General features: G+C 51.8%; 1 protein-coding gene across 4 annotated transcripts; it reads right to left on the reverse strand.

Moving 5' to 3' along the window:
- Positions 1-636: 636 nt before the first annotated feature.
- On the reverse strand, positions 637-16,778 carry BRPF1 (bromodomain and PHD finger containing 1). Of its 4 annotated transcripts, none has more exons than XM_025375971.1 (14): positions 16,369-16,778; positions 13,761-14,369; positions 8,543-9,502; positions 7,535-7,697; positions 7,030-7,161; positions 6,498-6,626; positions 5,399-5,708; positions 4,751-5,071; positions 4,144-4,428; positions 3,497-3,644; positions 2,951-3,087; positions 2,730-2,848; positions 2,204-2,358; positions 637-1,497 (listed from the first exon to the last, which is right to left on the reverse strand). In XM_025375971.1, the coding sequence occupies exons 2-14, from the start codon at positions 14,357-14,359 to the stop codon at positions 1,314-1,316; spliced, it is 3,642 nt and encodes a 1,213-aa protein (XP_025231756.1). In that variant the 5' UTR covers positions 14,360-14,369; positions 16,369-16,778; the 3' UTR covers positions 637-1,313. The 4 variants fall into 4 exon arrangements, with proteins under 4 accessions (XP_025231756.1, XP_025231757.1, XP_025231755.1 ...); XM_025375970.1 differs by having other exon boundaries at positions 646-1,497; positions 4,751-5,074; positions 16,369-16,768; XM_025375969.1 differs by having other exon boundaries at positions 646-1,497; positions 4,751-5,074; positions 6,480-6,626; positions 16,369-16,768.
- Positions 16,779-18,224: the final 1,446 nt, after the last annotated feature.

Consider the following 18,224-nt stretch of genomic DNA (forward strand, 5'->3'; position numbering starts at 1 on the left):
GCCACCCCACAGGCGCCTAGCACTTGGAAGGCATTCCTTCAATAAATGTCGGTGGAGTCTGGAATGAAGGTGCCGAGGTTGGGAGTGAGCAAAGAGCAACCCTCTCCATCCCTGCTCTGTCTCGGGTTAAGCAGTGGGGAAGGTCTCAGCTGCAGTGATGCTGAAACACTTGGGCCATGCCATTGGCAAAGGACTTGAGGCCTCTGAGGGCCAAGAAGGAATCAACAGTTGACTCTTCCCCTGGCAGTTCAGCATACTGGTTGAAGAGCCAGCTTTGCAAACAGACCTGGGTTCCAATTCTAGCTCTGTACCTTCCTAGTTGTAGGAACTAGGAACTGTAGGAACTGTAGGCAAGATAATTTTTTGAAACCTCAGCATCTTTGTGGAGATAACCAGCCTATTATTAAACTCCCTATAGTTATTGCAAGGATTACGCAAAGCTGAGTGTCTAAAGGTGCTTAGCATAGGGCCTGCCACTCACTCCATGCATGAGTAACGGGGGCTCTCTCTGCTATGTCTTATAAATGTAGCATGCACAGCAGTCAGCAACCACTTGGGCCCAATTATGTGTCATCCCTGGGGCACAGAACCTCCCTTTGTATCCCCTTTGCCCTGGCAGGGGGGAAGAACAAAGAATTCTAAAAAGACAGTTTATTTTCTAAGAATCAATATATTTTCTTCCTTTGAAATAAATACAAACCAGTTTGAAAGGTGGGGGAATCTATGGGAAAGAGAAGGGAAATGGGGACAGGCCCCAGTCTTTTTTTTTTTTTTTTTTAGTACCAAATGACTCTGGCGCGACCCGGAAACGCAGTTACAAATGAGAATAATTTAAATTCTCCGATAATTACAGTTATTTACAACAGCAGGGGAGGGAGTCACCTAGTGCCCCTCTTCCAGGCTGGACAGATGCCCGCTCACCTCACCACCGGTAGGGGCCTCAGGCCTCTAGGCAGTTATAGATTCTCCTGGCATGAGCAGGTAGAGGTGGTGGGATGGCCTGTTTTATGCAGTGTCCTAACTTTGGCCCACCACCCCGCCCTACAATGCTGTGAGGTCTCTGGAGCTCTTTCTGACCTGTGGGCCCTCCCTCTCCTTGCACTGAACTGCCACTGGCCCTTGGAGTGTTCTGTACAGTCCAGCTGCACTTAGGGCAGGAGGGACCTCCCCCACCCAGCTTCCCCTGAGACTGGCCCCAAGACCAGAAATGAGTCAGTGCAGAGGCCGGTGCCACTCCAGGACAGTGAGCAAAGGGGAGGAGAGAGGTCACAGGGTTGTGTGACCCTGTGTAGGTTGGGCTGTGTTGAGCAGTATCAATCACTATCGCTGGTCTCACTGCTCTGCTCGCCTTGCACCTTGCTGCGGTGCTGCAGAGCCCTGTGGTAGGCGATCTGTACTGACTTGCGGATGTTGGACTTGCGGCCCTCCAGCATCTTCTCCTTGTCTAGGTCCTGGTTCACACCCAGAGGAACCAGCTTGGTCCTCGGCAGCCACTGCCTATAGGACAAGGTGAAGATCAAATAAATCATCTCAGGGAGACTAAGGACCAGCCTTCCTCCTCTATTCACTTAAGTATACCGCCCAAGCACCCGCTCTGGGCAGACTCTGTGATGGTCCCTGCCCTCAAAGGAGTGCTCATGGTCTAGAGATGAAAGAGCCCAGTCATCGGTTATACCGTGTGGTGGCAGCGGGAGGGTAATCACAGGGTATTTATGGGTACAAAAAGGAGGCGCCCTGACCTCACCAGAAGTAGTTACCCTGAGGCTCTAGGCAGACTTCACTGACACTGAATATCCTCTGCAGACAATTAACAAAAAGACTACATGTGCAAATATGACAGAAGAGGGATTCAGAGCCTGAATGTTTATGCCTGCTTTATCCTCATTTTGTCACCATGGAGGCAGAGGTGGGAAAACTAAGTCTAGAAGCCATCTGAGTCTGGGTGGGAGCCACCTCTATATTTGTCATAGTCTCTGATGGTCCTTTGGTTTCTAGCTACAGCTGTTTGTCCTCTGGTGCCCACTCAGCCTCTCAGACACATGGTCGACACAACCCTTTCGCTCAAAAAACTGTTCTAAGTCCCTCCCCCACTGACTTATGCTAGCCCAGTCTGCCTGTTGCTGGAGTTTCCTGGCAGTCTGCCTCCATACCACACAGGGCTGCATCTGTGGCTGTGAGTCACACCAAATGCTCCCCTCCTTACCAGGTTCGTTTGTTGTCAAAGAAGAGGACGAGGTAGAGATGCTCTCGGGCTTCCTGGGTCATCTGCTCCCCAAGTTTCAGCACCTCCAGTGGGGGCACAGGGATGGGAACTCCATGGTGGAACATACCTTCTCGGGGCATCTTTGGATCAATGATCTGAGGGTGTAATAAGAGCCCAGTTTGGTTCAGTCCACGTCCTCCCAAGGCTTGCCCTCCTCAAGAACTTAAAGAGTACGTCTGAAGTGGGGACAGAAAGGTTATCATGCTACCAGAACTGCAATGCTGACCCTCAGCTTCTTTCCACGCTACATTATTTCAGAGCCCAAGGAGCAAAGAGAAGGAAAAGGGAGAGATGGAGAAACTGAGTAGGAGCCTCTAAGTGGTACTCAAGCTGTATCTGCCCACCAGTACACCTTGCCAAGAAACTGTGCCCCATAGCTCAGCAGGGAGTAGGAAAAGTCTGCTAACTGTGAATCTGTATTCTGGGATTGGAAAGCAAGGGGCATAAGAACAGAAGCGGAGCATACCAGAGCTGGGTATGATGGATACCCTCGGCATTTGGCCCACACGAGGTCCAGAGCATCCAGCGGGGAGTCCTCATCCTCTGACAGCCAGCCAGCTCCCCGGCCCAGACTCTTCCTTACCACTTCACAGGAATGGGGGAGAGGGGGTGGATCAGCAGCTGGGGGGCTGGCGAGGCCCTGACATTGGGTCCCCAGCATCCCTGGCCTTGGGCAAGGGAACTTACTGCTGTGGCCCACGCCGCGGCCAGTGCCCACGGAGTAGGCCTCATTCTCAGTGCCTGAGGTATCCTCACTGCTGTCCTCTGGGAAAGTGCCCCGAGAGAAGGAAGGTTTGCCCCGGCCTTGTTTTGAGGGTGTTGTGCTGTGGACAAGACAATGGGAACTCAGCTCAAAGGAGGGGAAGAATGGGGAACAGCATGGTATGTGCCCTCTGCTCTTAAAGCCCTCAGGGTCTGAGACTTTTGGAAAGCAGAGGCTGTATGAGGAATTTCAAATTCAAACACCCACAGGGGCTAGGCTGGTGACCTGAGGTGCGTTAGACTGAGCAGTGGCGGCAGGAGTGCATACTCTAATCATCACCTTAACCCAGGATGGTTCTCTCTGTTCCATTAATGGTAACACTGATTTATTTAACAGAGAACCTTGAGTTTTAGTCATCTTAACCTAGACTGAGATGGCAGCCACCCCACTTCCAACAGGGAAACCTAGAAAGGCCCAAGAGCCCTGGAAGGGCATCCCCTGAGGCTGGCCTTGATCTGGAGGGCTGGTACCTGGTCCGGTCTGAGGCAGCGCTGCTACTGCTACTGCTGCTGGACTCAGAGTCTGAGCTGCTCCGGGGAAGGCTGCAGTCATTACGGTATACCAAGAAACTCTTCTTCACTGGCTGGTTTCCACCGCTGAAGCCATTGGCTGGTAAGTCTTGGTTGAAGGGAAAGGGAGGAGGGAAGGAACCGGTCAGGAAGATGTAGATCAGAGATGACATGGAGGTAAGAGGGACTTGGAGCTTGGGTTCCCCTTCTGTGCTGGAAAATTCCTCCAACTTTTGCCAGCAGAGCTAGCTCTGGGCAGTGTCTACCACAGTTGGCCACAGCCCTACCCCACCCCTTGCTTCCCGTGGCAGTTACTGGCTTTAGGACACAAACGGCTTAAAGGGTAGGAGATCCCCAAGGAAGGTGAGAAGAGAAAAGGTAAAGTGATACAATGGAGGCGGGGGGCCCTGGGTGGGACTCTAGCTGGGTCATAGTGTCTCTGGGCCTCAGTTTTCCCAATTGTAAGATGAGTGAGTGGAGTTAAAGGATTCCTAAGGGCCCTTCTAGCTCTCTCTTTTATGGGCAAATAAAGGGGTAACTGGGAGTATGCTGGGAAGAATGGCAGCTTTGCTCACTCTCTTGGGGCACTGGGTGATGGTAAGGCTCACCCATTGGGGGGTCTTCTGTGGACTTATCACTGTCGCTGTCTGAACTCGAACTGGGCCGGGGGCTCCTACCCCGCTTGCGCTGACGCAGGGAGCTCATGATGGGGAGCTGGGGGGGCCCCACAGGACTGCCTCCGTGGCTGGGGGTCATCTGGCTCTCCCGGTTTTTGGGGGGCCGGCCCGGCCTCTTGGGCGGTCCAGCTGTCTTCGGGTTCTTTTTGGAGAACAGAACTGAGGTTCTCCTGCCCACCTCATGTGCGGGGGTTGAGGACATGTTGGGACCCAGGCCTGGAGCAGAGAAAGAAAGAAGGAGAGTTGGTGAGGGGCCTGATTTGAGAAAGGTAGATATCCAGGGTCATGCCTTGGGTATATAGGGTCATTACTCCAGCTAAAGTTGGGGAGATCATTTTAGGGGCTTGGAATTTGGAACATTAACTCTTATACAAATAGCCAGAGAGGCAGCTAAGAGGCCCCTGATTGGGGAATGAGGGAGAAAGTACAGCTAGCTGTGTAGGAGGGACCTCTGCCTGGGGAATGGCAGGGGTTGAGTGTGTGCTGCAGAGCCAAAGTCTGACTTGCTTTGGGGTCCACCTTGCCATGGGATTCAGACCTTTGCTTGTCTCCTGGCTGCTGCTCTCCTCTGCGGCACTATCTGTCTGCCCATCCTTGTCACAGGCTGCCGGGTGGGGTGTCAGACTGCCCCGGCTCGAAGGGCCGTGCCGCTCAGGCCCATCACGTGCAGTCTCTCGCTGGTGGGCAAGCTTCCGCCGCAGTGCCGTCATCTCTTTCTTGATCATCTTTGCACGCCGTGAGCGGCCCACACTCTGCTTGCTGGCATTCACTTCGTCCAGCCGCTCCAGAAGCAGCTTCAGCTGCTCTTCCACTGGCAGGTGCTTCTGGTTCTCCAGCAAGACCAGCCGCTCTTCCTCAGCTGCTAGGAGTAAGGTTGGAGGGGAAAGGTCAGACTCAGGGCAGCCCTCAGGGCCCCTTGAACCTGGGCAGGCAGCAAGAAACCCACTCATCCCTCCTCGGCTTCTCACCAGGAACAGCTGTAAAATAGCAGCACCAAGATGTGGAATGATGGGCACTGCTATCCATTCACCCAGTCTGGCTTCTTGGGGAGCATTCCTGGGGATAGTGTGCCACTGCTCAGCCTAGCTGCTTTCTGCCTACACTGCCTGCTCCCAGGAGGGGACTTTTGGAAAGCTGTCCATCCCTGGCATTGGCCTCTTATATGTGTGTGTGACATATCACCCACCATCTTCAGTGTGGTGTGTGGCCTCATCTCCAGTCAGGCTGTGGGGGATATGCATGCCCGTCTCAAAGTCAATGCCCATTTTTTCTGCCTGGCGCCGGGCCTGGCGGAGCACAGCACCACCCTGCTCACGAAGCCGCACTGCTGCCCGGTAGAAGATGGTGTCCTTGGCGTTATACTTGAGGCAGTTGCTGACGATGAGGTTGAAGTCCTCCTCAAAATCATCAAAATTCAGGTAGCGGTAAGCCTCCAAGTTCTGCTTCATGGTGAAAAAGTCCATGGGCTTTTTGATGTGGTCTAGGTAGTCAGGTACCTGGGAGGGCAGGGCAAGTTTGTTTTAAGTAGAGATATCCTCCTCATTGCCCCGAACCCTGCTCCTAACAAGCCCCCCTGAAATACATCCAGCAACCTCCTCCCATCAGTTAGAATCAGGCATATAGCACAGGCGAAAGGAAAGCTGAATTCTGGTCCTGACTTTACCAGTCACAAGCTGTGTGACTTTGGCAAGTCTCTTCACCTCTCTGGGCCTACTTTTCCTCTCCTAGAAAATCATGAAAGTAGAGCCAAATATACTTTTTAGACTACATGAGGCTTTAGTAAGAAAATGGCTTGGGGACTCCTCTGAAAATAAACACCACCTTGCATTCCTAGAGCTCCTTTTACTTAATAGTAACTTGTAAGGAGGCTGCTGCCTCAGACCTCTCATTTTATACCTTTTAGAGAGAAGAGTCTGCCAGTCAGGACCTAGGGCTTCAGAGCTGGTTCTTTAGGTGCTGAGCCTTCTAAAGTCTCCGTTCTAGGGTTCAGCACCCCGAAAGTGTCTTCCTGCCCTGGGATTATTCATTTGGCAGACTCAGTCCCTGCCTCTGGGGAAGGAGTGCAGACTGCCTCCCATTCTGGGCCCTTGGGGTGTAACAGGGACAAGACAGAGTCCAGGTGATACATGTGGCTCCAGTTCATCCTGCCCCAGAGCCACCAGCCCCTCTCTTCAAGGTCCCCATCTAGTCCCTGGCCCAGACCTGCAGCAGGGGTCCAATTGGGAGAGGAACAGAGAGAAGGTGGAGTGAGGGGAAGGGATTCTTACTTCGTCCAATTCGGTTACCTCAGACAGAGGGACCGGCTCGCTGAAGATGTTGCCTGTGTCCTTCTCTTGGAGCTGCTCCAAGGTTTTGCGAAGGAGGATGAGGAAAGGGGTCAGCTGCATCTCCATGGCAATCTGCTGAACTTTGATCTAACACAGAAAAAGGCCTGATCAGCCAGGCCCCGGCCAGTCCAGTGGCAGAGAGATCTGAGGATGTGGTCCCAGCTGGCCTGGGAAGCCACCTTCTTTCCCACCCTCACAGCTGGGTGCACTCATACAGGTCTACCTTCTACGAGATACAAGAAACTTGCACCAACGATTCTGGTCTCCCCCTTTCTTGAACTACCAGCATCAACTACCTATGTCACTGAGGATTCTGTTCATACGCTCCTGTGACATTCTGCTTCCAGTAGACCTTTTAAAAGCACACCAAGAACCAGGAGACCTAACTCTAGCGTCAGCCCTGCTGCTATTTGGCTGAGGGACACACACTTTTCCTTCTCCTGGGTCTGTTTTCTCCTTTATAAAATAGGGCTGGCCCAGGATCACTCACCGTCTCCCTTTTGAGTTTTTCCCGCTTGCGGATCAATTCCACCAGCAGCCGAGCTCGCTCTAAGTCATGCCGGAGCCGCTGCCAGGACTTGAGCTGTTCTTTAAGGGCCCAGTTCTTATCCTCAGAATCTCTCTGCAGAGGCAAAAGCAAGATCAGGGAATGATTAGAAAGCCAGAGGAAAGGTCAGCAGGGAGAAGAGAGCCCAGGAAACTCAGGTCAAGGGCAGGTCAAGCCAAAAGAGGGAGCACAGCAATTTATTGGTAGTGCCTCAATCTGTGTGTCCCCAAGGCCTGGCAGAATAAATGCCTGGTGTTTGTTGAATGAATACATAAACACATAGGAACAACATCCTTTCACTGAGGATTCCACGCTGATCCTGGCTTGAGGGCTAGCTTAAAGGAGGAAAGAGTCTAAACCCTCTGACACTGGAAACTACAGTTGCAAATTTTGGTTTTCATCCCCCTGGCCCTAGTTCCCAGAGCCCACAGGGAACTGGACACAGTACCCCGACTTGGTCACAGTTCCTCTGAGACTGCAGGTGTGTCTGCAGGCGACGTAGCAATGGGACCCCATTCCGTGACTGCCGCTTCAGTGTCCAGTAGCTGTGCAGCCTCTGCATGAACTGGCTCTTCCTTTGGATTGTCAGGCGGTTGGTGATTTTACTAAGCCTGGGAGGCAGGAAACAAAGAGTAAAACCTGTTGGGCCCTGATTCTCTTAAGCAGAGCAAGGGTCTCTGGCCAGTGAGAGTTCCTGAATGGGGATGAAGGGAGAGTATCTCTTGTCCAAAAGGCCTGGGACTCTGGACTTAAGGCAAGGAAGAAAGAGTGGTGCCATCAGTGGTACCACAGCAGACAGGAAACCAAGCTCCCATCACTAAACCAGATCCCTAACCCTGTATACCTGGGATCAGGGACTTCTGCCCCGAAGACTGCTCTAGTCACGGCAGCCCAGAGTACTATTTGACCCTGAGAGCCCCACTGAGACTAAGCCTTTGAAGGTTTTAAGATGAAGTACAACTGTATAGCAGAAACATATAGTAAATCAAATAAATGGCACGAGAGAACTGAAAAAACCCCTGGCCATCACAGCCCACATGAGAGGCAGTAACCACTTCACAACTTCTTGAGCTTCCCCTTCCCCGTTTTTCATTCTATTTGTTTCTTCATAATCAGACCACTTTTTCCATTGCTGCCAGTGGCAGTTCCAACCTCTTCCATCCCAACTTAACAAACCACACCATCAAAATGAAGGGCAGTTCAAAACACCTGTTAGCTATGCCAGATAAAAGTTGACATTTCTGGCTCTTAAGTCAGGTGACCTGCTAAAGACAACTATCTCTTTTGAAAATATGTTCTTTTTAACTTCTATGCAGCTCCTGGGAAGATAGTCCAGCCCTGACATTCCACTACTGGGAAGAAGATAGCCCAGCCCTGCTATTCCACTCAGGAGGCTGCCAGCTCCTCTCCAGAAGGCTTTCTCCCTCACCTGCCGGTCCACCGGCTCCCCACATACCTGTGTGGTGGGATGCAGGGCACTGACACCACAGGTGCTGCTGCCCGCTTCTCTGCCAGGATCTTCCGTGCCTTCTTCATTTTGATCCGGGACTTGGCCTTGGCCTTCTTGACTTTCTCTGAGCTCCAGCCCTTACCCTCATCCTCTTCCTCATCTTCATCTTCCTCACCCTCGCTGTGCGACAGGGCAGGCAGTCGGCGTGCTGAACCTGGAGGCGTGTGGATGTCGCAGTAGGCTGTCTTGCGGACACTGAAAGAGGTGCCGTTGGCGCCTGTCTCCCGCACAGGCTCCATCTTCATGTAAAGGCCAGCCTGCTGGGCGCATGTCACATGGAAAGCTGTGTAACAGTTGGCCTTGTGGCACTGGATGCAGGCCCCTGAGCCCCGTTGTTTGCAAATGTAGCAGGTGAGCTTCCAGCGAGCTGGTGGGATGTGCTCAATGCTGTCAATAGGCTCTAGGAAGACCGTGTTGGCGAAGCAGACCTCAGGGATCCACAAGGCACACACCACATGGGCCCAGCGACCGTCATCTGTCTGCTTGAAGGCACCACCCTTGTTGGGGCACAGGGCACAATCCACAGCACGAGAGGGTGACTGCAGGCAACGGCGGCATAGCCACTGGCCCTCAGGGATATAGGGGACACCGTAACACTCCTGGTGCACGGCCAGGTTGCACATGTCACAGAAGAGGATGACATTGCTGTTCTGGCACTCACCATCATTGCAGATACAGCAAACAGCATCCTCATCCACTAGCGCATTGGGGTCGCCTTTATTATGACTCTCAAAGTACGACTCCTTCTCTAGTCGGTCCATTAGGTACTCAAAGATCTCCTGTGGGATGGGACTTACACCCTCTGTCTTCCGACGCTCATTCATGATATCCAGCCAGATGTAGTCCTCCTCGTCCATGTCATACTCTACTTCCTCGTCCAGCTCCTCTGCAGACTTCTCGATGTACCTATGGTACACACAGGGAGCTCAGCATCACATGGTTGAGACTTCCCTCCCTTAAAGAAGGTGGGTCATTTGCCACTGAGCACTTACTCTGTGCCTGTGCCCTTCAGATGTGTTGTCTCATTTCATCCTCACCTTAACTTCAGGTATTATAGGTACTATCATCATTTCTATTTTGCTGAAAAGGAAACCTAAGGCTTGGAAGGTTAATCGCCTGGCCCCAGCTCACTTGTGAGAAAGTGGTGGAGCTGGGATGTGAACCCAGACCTGCCACTGCAAAGCTCATGTCCTAGCTGCTATATGTGACACCATCTTCTTTGGGTTGCAGAGGCGTAGCCAGCCTCCTCTAAAAGGAGGAAGGTGGGGCAGCTAGTACCCCTTGGAGTGGTCCAGATGATGGTATGAAGAATCAGGGAAGAAGGAAGGTCATTGGATGTCACTGACAAATTACATACAAGTTGTTTTAGCACTGGTGGGCAGGGCCTCGACTAGAGCTGCCGTGGGTCTTCTCTCAGCTGGTGCCAACATCAGCTCAAAGCTCCATCAAACTCTAGGTGCTATGTTTGTTCACTGGATAGCCTTGGGAGATAACAATTATAATAGCTAAGGTTTACTGAGGATTTACTATGAGCCAAGCATTGTGCTTAACTATTACATTTATTCTTACCACAGCCATAGAGTTAGTGTTCTTATTGTCCTCATTTTGTAGATGAGAAAACTTAAGCTTTGAGAAGTTAATCAAAACACAGATAGGTCACATAACAAGGGAATGGCAGAAGCAGAGGCATTCAACCTCCAGCCCCAGTGCTCTTAATGTCCACCCTATATCACTTACTGTGCCAACAGGCCTGGAATTAAGGGCTGCTCTAGGTGCTTGTCACACAGAGAAGGTGCTCCTTGCCTGCCATGCTATAGGTGGCCTAGACTCTGGCACTGTGAACTACAGGGTACAAAGGAAAGAATGGGGCTTTGGCTTCTAAGTAAACCGGATTTGAATCCTGGCTCTGCCATTTTGTGACTTTCAGGACATCACTGCTGTTCTGAACCTCAGTTTTATTGATGACAGAATGAGGATAATACTACCTACTCACAAAGATGCTGTCAGGATTATGTGGAATTATAAAAATGAATAGGCTACAAACTCTTGGCCTTTACATTTATTTATATAGTACCTTGCCTGGTGCCTACCATCCCATCAGGCTCCAGCAGTCCCCAGCAGGCCCACGGAAGGAAGTGTGAGCACCTTGGTGTAAAATGCCACCTAACCACTAAGTCACATGTGACCACATACAGACGCGTGCGAATATAAACATTTATCTTTTTATTAAAAAGTTGTTTTTAAAAATGAATGAGCTAAGTCAAATGGCACACAGCAGGTCCTAGAAAAACATTAGCTCCTGTTTCTCCTCTCATGTGGGAAATGGGACTTCGGCTGCTAGAGTGGGCCGGGACACACAGGTGCTGGAGCCACACTGCCTGGGTCCTGTCTAACAGAGGGCAAGTGAGCTAAGCTCCCTAAGCCTTGTTTGTTCATCTGTAAAGTGGTGATGCTAATCTGAACCTATTTCACACAGCAATTGTGAGCATTAAATGAGTTAATGCAGGTAAAGTGCTTAGGACAGTGCCTGGTGTGCAGCAAACACTCAATAAATGTTATTAGTTTTTGTATGGCCCTTACCCACCTTCCTAGCATTATAGCTGTTTATGTGTCTAACTTCCCCACTACACAACAGAAGTGGGAATTGTGTCTGATTCGCCATACAGATACAGGCACTCATCACTGTTCATTTGAAAGGCATTTTGGGGGTGGAAGGGAGGAGAGAGACTGAAACATTGTAGGAAGCAGCTTCTTCCTTTTTAGCCCTTTACCTCTTCCCCAAGGTGACTGCAACATCCCTATCTTTGAACAAGGGTATGACTCATGGATGGTGTGAACCATCTGGCTTCTTCTAGGCCTTGGCACCAGCTCTCTTCAGCACCAATTCTCACCCTTTTCTCTGCCATGACACACGTGACATTATGTGATGGTGCATAACACACTCCCACAGGCACCCAGATTACAGGCTGCAGTACAGATAAGGTAGGCTGCATGTCGTGTAATTCCTGGCACACCAGCTGACATGCCACCCTCTCTCTCCCCCTCAAGGAAGCATATCAGAATGCAAGCAAAAGAAAGTGATGCTATTAGAGAGGTGACCTCAAATCTTCTCAATTTCTATAGAAAGTAAGTCATTTCCAAAACTTGGGCAGTTTTACCAACAGTGGTAACAAATTCCATGCAATACACCTCCCAGTTGTTTGCAGTGCACCTGCTGAAAATTGCTCCCCTAAAGAACAGATCTGATCCCCAGAAAGAAGAGTGAATCTAAGTGGAGGGAGGAAGAAAAGCAGCTAATGAGCTGGACTTGGCTGCCTGTTAGAGCAGAGAGCTCAAGGGCCACTGGGAGGGAGGGGAAGTCCAAAGAGGGGTCTGTGTGTTAGGAGTGGGGCAGAGGTGGGTATGGTAGTCAGTGTGAACAGAAAAGAGAAAGACCGTGGAAAGCCAGAAGGAAGTGGAATTGGACTGAAAAGATGAAAGAATGGGAGAGGAAGAGGGAGATGGGCTTAAATTCTAATAGTAGAGAGAAGAAAGTGCTACCGGCCATACTGCTTGCGTTCCCAGATTTGCTTTTAAAGAATTGAGGTTTAGGCCAGGCGCAGTGGGTGGCTCATGCCTGTAATCCCAGCACTTTGGGAGGCTGAGGCGGGCAGATCACGAGGTCAGGAGATCGAGACCATCCTGGCCAACATGGTGAAACCCCATCTCTACTAAAAACACAGAAATTAGTTGGATGTGGTGGCATGTGCCTGTAATCCCAGCTACTTGGGAGGCTGAGGCACGAGAATTGCTTGAACCCAGCGGAGGTTGCAGTGAGCCGAGATCGCGCCATTGTACTCCAGCCTGGCAATAGAGCGAGACTCCATCTCAAAAAAAGAAAAACGGAAAAAAAGAATGGAGGAATAACATCATGTGGACTGCACTTTTGGTAAAAAATGCTTTTCATATAAAAGCCTTTATGACAAATCCTCCTCAGAGATCAGGCCTTCTAATTAGCTGACAACAAACTTACCGCTCTTGGCAAATTAACTCATCAGAATGCCTTTTTTGCCTTGGATGCCAACCCTCAGAGAGGTTTTACACTTGGTTTTCGTGCCATCCTTCAGCCAGGATTTCTCCATGTAGTTTCACCACCACACTGCCCCCCACATCCCTTCACCTTTTACCTCATGTTAAACAAACGATTAAATGACAAAAATAAAAGGGCCACTGGAGGAGTATTAAATGTTGCTTAAGCATAAAATACCGCTTAAACATGTTAAAGGACAAATGACAATAACAAAACAAATAGTGGGAGAATTACCTCTGCAGATTTACAAAGTGGTTTTAGTACCTTATGAAATCAGTGATCCTATGCCTTTAGGGAGGCAGAGAAATACTGTATCTGCTCTGCAGATGGGGTCCTTAAAACACCTTAAGTTGGATGCATTTCCCAAGGTCATTCAGTAATGAAATGGAGAGGGCCAGGAATCAGAAACAGGATGTTTTGCCACAGTGGAAACAGTACAGCTATGGAGTCAGAAGGACCTGGGTTTGAACCCCAGTTCAGCTATCTACTGGCATGTGATTTTAGATAAGTCTGGCCGGGCACAGTGGCTCATGCTATAATCCCAGCACTTTGGGAGGCTGAGGTGGGTGGATCGCTTGAGCCCAGGAATTCAAGACCAGCCTAGGCAACGTGGTGAAACCCCATCTCTACAAAAAATTTTAAAAACTAGCTGGGCATGATGGCATGCGCCTTTAGTTGCAGATATTCAGGAGGCTGAGTGGGAGGATCACTTAAGCACGGGGGGCGGAAGTTGGGGTGAGCCAAGATCGTGCCACTGCACTCCAGGTTGGGTGACAGAGCCAGACCCTGTCTCAAAAAAAAAAAAGAAAAAGAAGATAAATCTGGCATTCTTTCTTGACCATAGTTTCCTCATCTGTGAAATGAGAAAAATATCTACCTGAGAGTTGTGAGAAAAAAATAAAGGAGTGGCATGTGGCACTGTAGAGTAAGTGCCACCATTAGTAGGATACCATTCCACTCACTGCCCTGGCAAACTCAGTGTTCTTTCACTATACTTTATTCCCACCACTCTTCTATCTGTGCCTCTCACCTCTCTCTGGCTCCTGAGCCCTGCTTGACCAGTTTTCCAGAGGTGCAAGGTAGAGGTGGCCTTACCGGTAATAGGAAGTTGGCCGGGGTGGGGCATCAGGGGTGTCTTGTTCCAGCTCCCGATAGACCACCTCTGGCAGCTTGGGAGTGGTGCTCGCAGAAACATTGTGGTGGTGGTGATGGTTAGAGTCCTTGCGCTTCTCCTTGTTCTTATGTTTGCCTGACTTGGGAGTAGCAGCTGGTGTCTCAGTGTTCTCCTTGTTGCTGCCATTCTCAGGGGCCTCCTCGGGGGCTTCCTCATCCTCTGACACCACATCCAGGTTGTCAAAGATGCTGATGCGGTGGACGCGGCCATGCAAGTCCACCTCCACCATGCGCTGGGCCTGTGCATAGCTCATCACCTCACGGCCTGGTGACTGTGAGACCTCTGAGGGGCTGGGTGACTGCTTGTTGGCTGGGCGTGACTGGCGCCCCTTCTTCTTGTGCTTACGGAGTGGAGTCTGTTGTGGTGGTGGTGGGTTGTCGTGGTCATAGTGGTACAGGTGGTACTCAATACCACTGTAACTCTTGTAGACCTTTCGGCAGGTCTCCACCGGGCACTCGTACGGTGGCTTAGTCGCCCGCAAGTTGTGGCAGAAAGTCTTCACATCAAAGTCCACCCCCATGCTGTCACATCTAGAATACACAGATCAGTTAGCATAAGGCTGGGGATGAGTTCCTGGCCATTTGCACCAGAGACCCCAGTCTTTCCAGTCCTCCCCCTCACTTGGAGTCACCAGGTCCTGGCCAGCCTACCTCTACAGTGTCTCCCAATGCCATCTCCTCCACCATGGCCCGGATCTGGGCCCTCATCACCTCTTGCCTGGTTATCCTGCCCTATGTCTCAACTCCTCTAGCCCAATCTCACATCATATAGGAGAGTGATCTTCCTACCAGGTAGTAATGATCATGACAGTCTCTTCACTAAAAGCCTCCTGATGCTCCCCAGTTCCTTCAATATAATATTCCAAATTCTCTATAACGCCATTCAAAGAGCTCCTTTCACTTTCTGGCCCTAGTCCTCCTTTCCAGATTCTTTTTACAAGTTATAGCTGTTTTTGTCTACACAGGGGAACCTACCATTCCCTGAACGTTATAACCTCTCATTCCTGCAAAATGATCTCTATTTGGAATGCCTTCCATCCTTTCTGACTGGTAGGCTCCTACTCGTTCTTCAAAAAACCAGCTCAAATGTCACTTCTGACACAACTTCTCTGACTCTCCCATGGGGAGCTGTTTCCACAGCATTCCATTCTCACCTCTACCACAGCACTTGACATACTGAAAATTGTCTCCCCTCTGTACTGGGAGCTGTGTAGTAAAGACAAGAGAGCCTATCCACCTCTGTATCCCCAGTACCTAGCATGCAGTGGACACTCAGTTTTTGGTGAACGAATGAACGACCTGTTGAACGAATAGCTGAATGAGGGGATCACCAGATTGAGAGCTTAGATGGGATGAAGGCCATGTAGAAGGCTGAATGGGTGGCCAATGCTTTAGCATTGGACTCCTGCAGAAATCACTGGATCACAGAAAGAATTCATTTACTTTTGAGGTCTTTATGGGGAGCCTGGCCCTGGAACTGGGTAGGAGATGTACTGTGAAGTAAAGTGAAAACTGAGATCATTTAGTCAGTGACAGCAGCCTGTATTACATTTGAGCTCTTCACCCACTCACGCAACATTAACTGAGTGACTACCAAGTGCCAGACCCTAAGGGTACAAACACGAACGCGACAATCTAGGCATGCTCAGCTCCACGGTGGTCCGCAGGGGCCCTCCCTTCCCCCTCCCCAACATTCCTGGGTGAGTGTAGACAGATGGCACCAGGCCTCAGGAAGCCCAGCTTGGTCAGAGACTGCCCCAATTTCTCTCGGCCTAGTTGAGTTTAACAATTCAGCTAGGGGCTTGGCACCATCCCAGCAGGGCAGGGCTATCATGAGCTCCCTGACAAAATAACCCCTCTTGGCCTCTCCACCTGTGCCTTAACCAGGCAAGTGGGCTGCTCCAGCTCTTCTGTCAACGGCTCCTGACTTTCACATCAGTAACGCTACACGTCCAACTGCAACTCTCTTCTACTTCCTACCTGCGGCTGTGTCTTTAAACACAAACCAACCGAAGCACAAACAAGCTCTCCTCTTTCCAAGCTGGGTCCCGGGTGAATGGCTCCCAAAGCAGCACAGTGAATCCGGCAATCTCCCCTTGGAACCCGGCAGCAGAGGCACAGGCGACGGAGACGAGAACTGTGACCAGAAAGCCCGTGGGGAGGGCCCAAGGAGAATGGCGGCTGCATCTGCCCCAGAAGCTCAGGGGGCTGGAGGAAGTAGGGGGCGGGGGCCGGAGGCATAGGGCTGGGCCCCGGCAGTGCCCGCAGCCCACTCTCCGGATGCGGCGGCGTTTCCCCTTTGTGGAAGTGTAACAAGTGAAACAAGGCTCCCCTCCTGCCACTGGCCAGGGCAGCCCCGAAAGACATACTGTTGCCCCGGGATGCCTGCTGGGAAGCAATGCACTGTCAGTTCTCCCAGCTGGAGTTGCCAGAGAGGCTCCCGGGCCACGCGGCTCAGTGCGCGCCCCACGAACGTAGCCTACCCCTTCCCTGCCGGCCACTCCCGCCCTGGTCCCAGGCCCGCACTCACCGGCCACCTCGAGTCCGGGCTCATCGCCGGGGGCGCCCGCCGGGGCTCCGACCCCACTTGGGGAGGCCGGCGGGGAAAGTCGGGCCGGGAAGGGGGAGCCCCAACTCCGGAGACCTTAGACCTCGCCACCTCGGCCCCCTGCCGCCCCACGCTTTGGTCCCGGCTCCCCGGGATTCCTGCGCTGACCCCTGCCGCTCCCGGTCCCGCCGGCGCCCTGGGGTCTCAACTCCGTCGGCAGCCGCCCGTTTCGCGAGCCCTTAGGATGCCCGGTCTTGGGACCGGGCGCCGCTGGAACAATGGAGGCTCCCAGAGGCAGCGCGAGGACAGCGGCGGCGGAGACCGTGGCGGCAAAGGCTGTGGCAGCGGCGGCGGCAGCAGCGGCGGCGACGGCGTCTGCGCAGGGTAAACGTGGCTCCGCGGCGCTGCTGAGTTGCACTTTCGCCACGGTTCCCTCCCGCCTGCTGAGGCTCGAAAGACCGTTCTCTGGGATTCAGAAAGGACCCTGGACACCCCACAGGGCTTCTCTAGCTCTCTCATTTTAGAGTGGAGTTTCTGGAGACTGAAGTCACCGTATTCGGGATCCGGGGTCGTCGGGCGGTTTGTGGCGAATCTGCAGCCACGGACGGTGAGCGCGGGGCTGGGGGTGAGGAGCCCGCCCTTCTCCCCTCCCCCTCTGCCTCCTCCCTCTCCGCTCCGTGCCTCCTGCTGGCGCCGCGGCTGCGGGAGGGACCTGGCCTTGGTCTCGGAGGAAGGCGGTGAGGCGGGGCCAGAGTCACGGGGCGGGACTGGGGGCAGGGCCGGGAGCAAGAGGGATGGGAGCTGGAGCCTAAGGGACCGGGAGTTGTGGGTAGGACCGGGGCGGGGCTGGAGATTAGACGGGTCTGTGGGGCGGGGCTTGTGAGGAGGGGGCGGGGCTACTGTACAGCGGGGGCCCTGTTAGAATAGCGAGGTAAAAAGTGGGGTTAAACAGAAGAGGAGTACTCATGAGAGAAAGAGAGGAGCTTTGGACGAGTCTGGAAAGTGGAGCTGGACTAGAAATAAAGAACAGAGTTGGAAAAAACGACGCGAGGCTGAAGGGAGTAGGCGGGGCTTGGGAAGGCAGCGGGCGGAGCTGTGGGGAAAGGGCGGGACCGATTAGGGATAACGGGCGTGACAGAAGGAAAGGGAAGAAACTCGGGAAAAGTAAAGGAGAGGTGCTAGAGAAAAGGTATGGGTCTGAGAGAAGGGGCTGGTTTGGGGCCGGTGGGTGTGAAAGGGCTTGTGTCTGGTAAAGCGGCGGGAACTCTGTGGGTTGGCACGGATGTGCTGCGGGTTGCTGGTTGGAAGATGGTGCCAAAACAGCTGATTTAATGTGAGTGGGCCACCTCCTAGCAATGTGAACGTGGGCAAGTTCAGTTCTTCAAGTTCCTTATTTGTAAAACAGAGCTCGAAAACTCTATTGCTAGCTCTTGAGGGTTTCAGAGAACTTGGATGGCAGGGGAGACATCCTTAAACAATACTCCAGTTTTGTCATCAAAGAGGAGCGTGAAAGGGTCTTCTAGGGTTCTGGGACAAAGTCCAAAGCATCTGAAAGCTTCTCTCTTATCTTAATGCAAACTTTGCATTTGACCCACTAAAATGTCTGTTTTCTAAAAACCATCCCAATAAAATCGACATGCCAGGAAGAGGTTTGCTGATTAAGATCTTGGAATCTGAAGTCAAACTGATGAATTCTCTTAAACAAATGATTCATCCTCTCAGAGCCTCAGTTTCCTTATGTGTAAAGTGGGAATAATATACAGTACCTGTTCTCACAGAGTAGTTGTGAGAATTAAATGAGGTGATGCTTGTAAATCACCTAGCACACGGTTTGACAT

This window comes from Theropithecus gelada, chromosome 2 (genome assembly GCF_003255815.1).
Source record: "Theropithecus gelada isolate Dixy chromosome 2, Tgel_1.0, whole genome shotgun sequence".
Lineage (NCBI taxonomy): Eukaryota > Metazoa > Chordata > Mammalia > Primates > Cercopithecidae > Theropithecus > Theropithecus gelada.

What these genes read in the sequence shown, in the direction of transcription:
- BRPF1 (XM_025375969.1), bottom strand. Translation starts at nt 14,359, where the DNA reads ATGGGGGTGGACTTTGATGTGAAGACTTTCTGCCACAACTTGCGGGCG. An exon ending in CGGCCAACTTCCTATTACCG is followed by an intron (nt 9,503 to 13,760) that starts GTAAGGCCACCT and finishes TGTGTACCATAG; the next exon opens with GTACATCGAGAAGTCTGCAG. An exon ending in GCTGCCTCAGACCGGACCAG is followed by an intron (nt 3,088 to 3,496) that starts GTACCAGCCCTC and finishes TCTTGTCCACAG; the next exon opens with CACAACACCCTCAAAACAAG.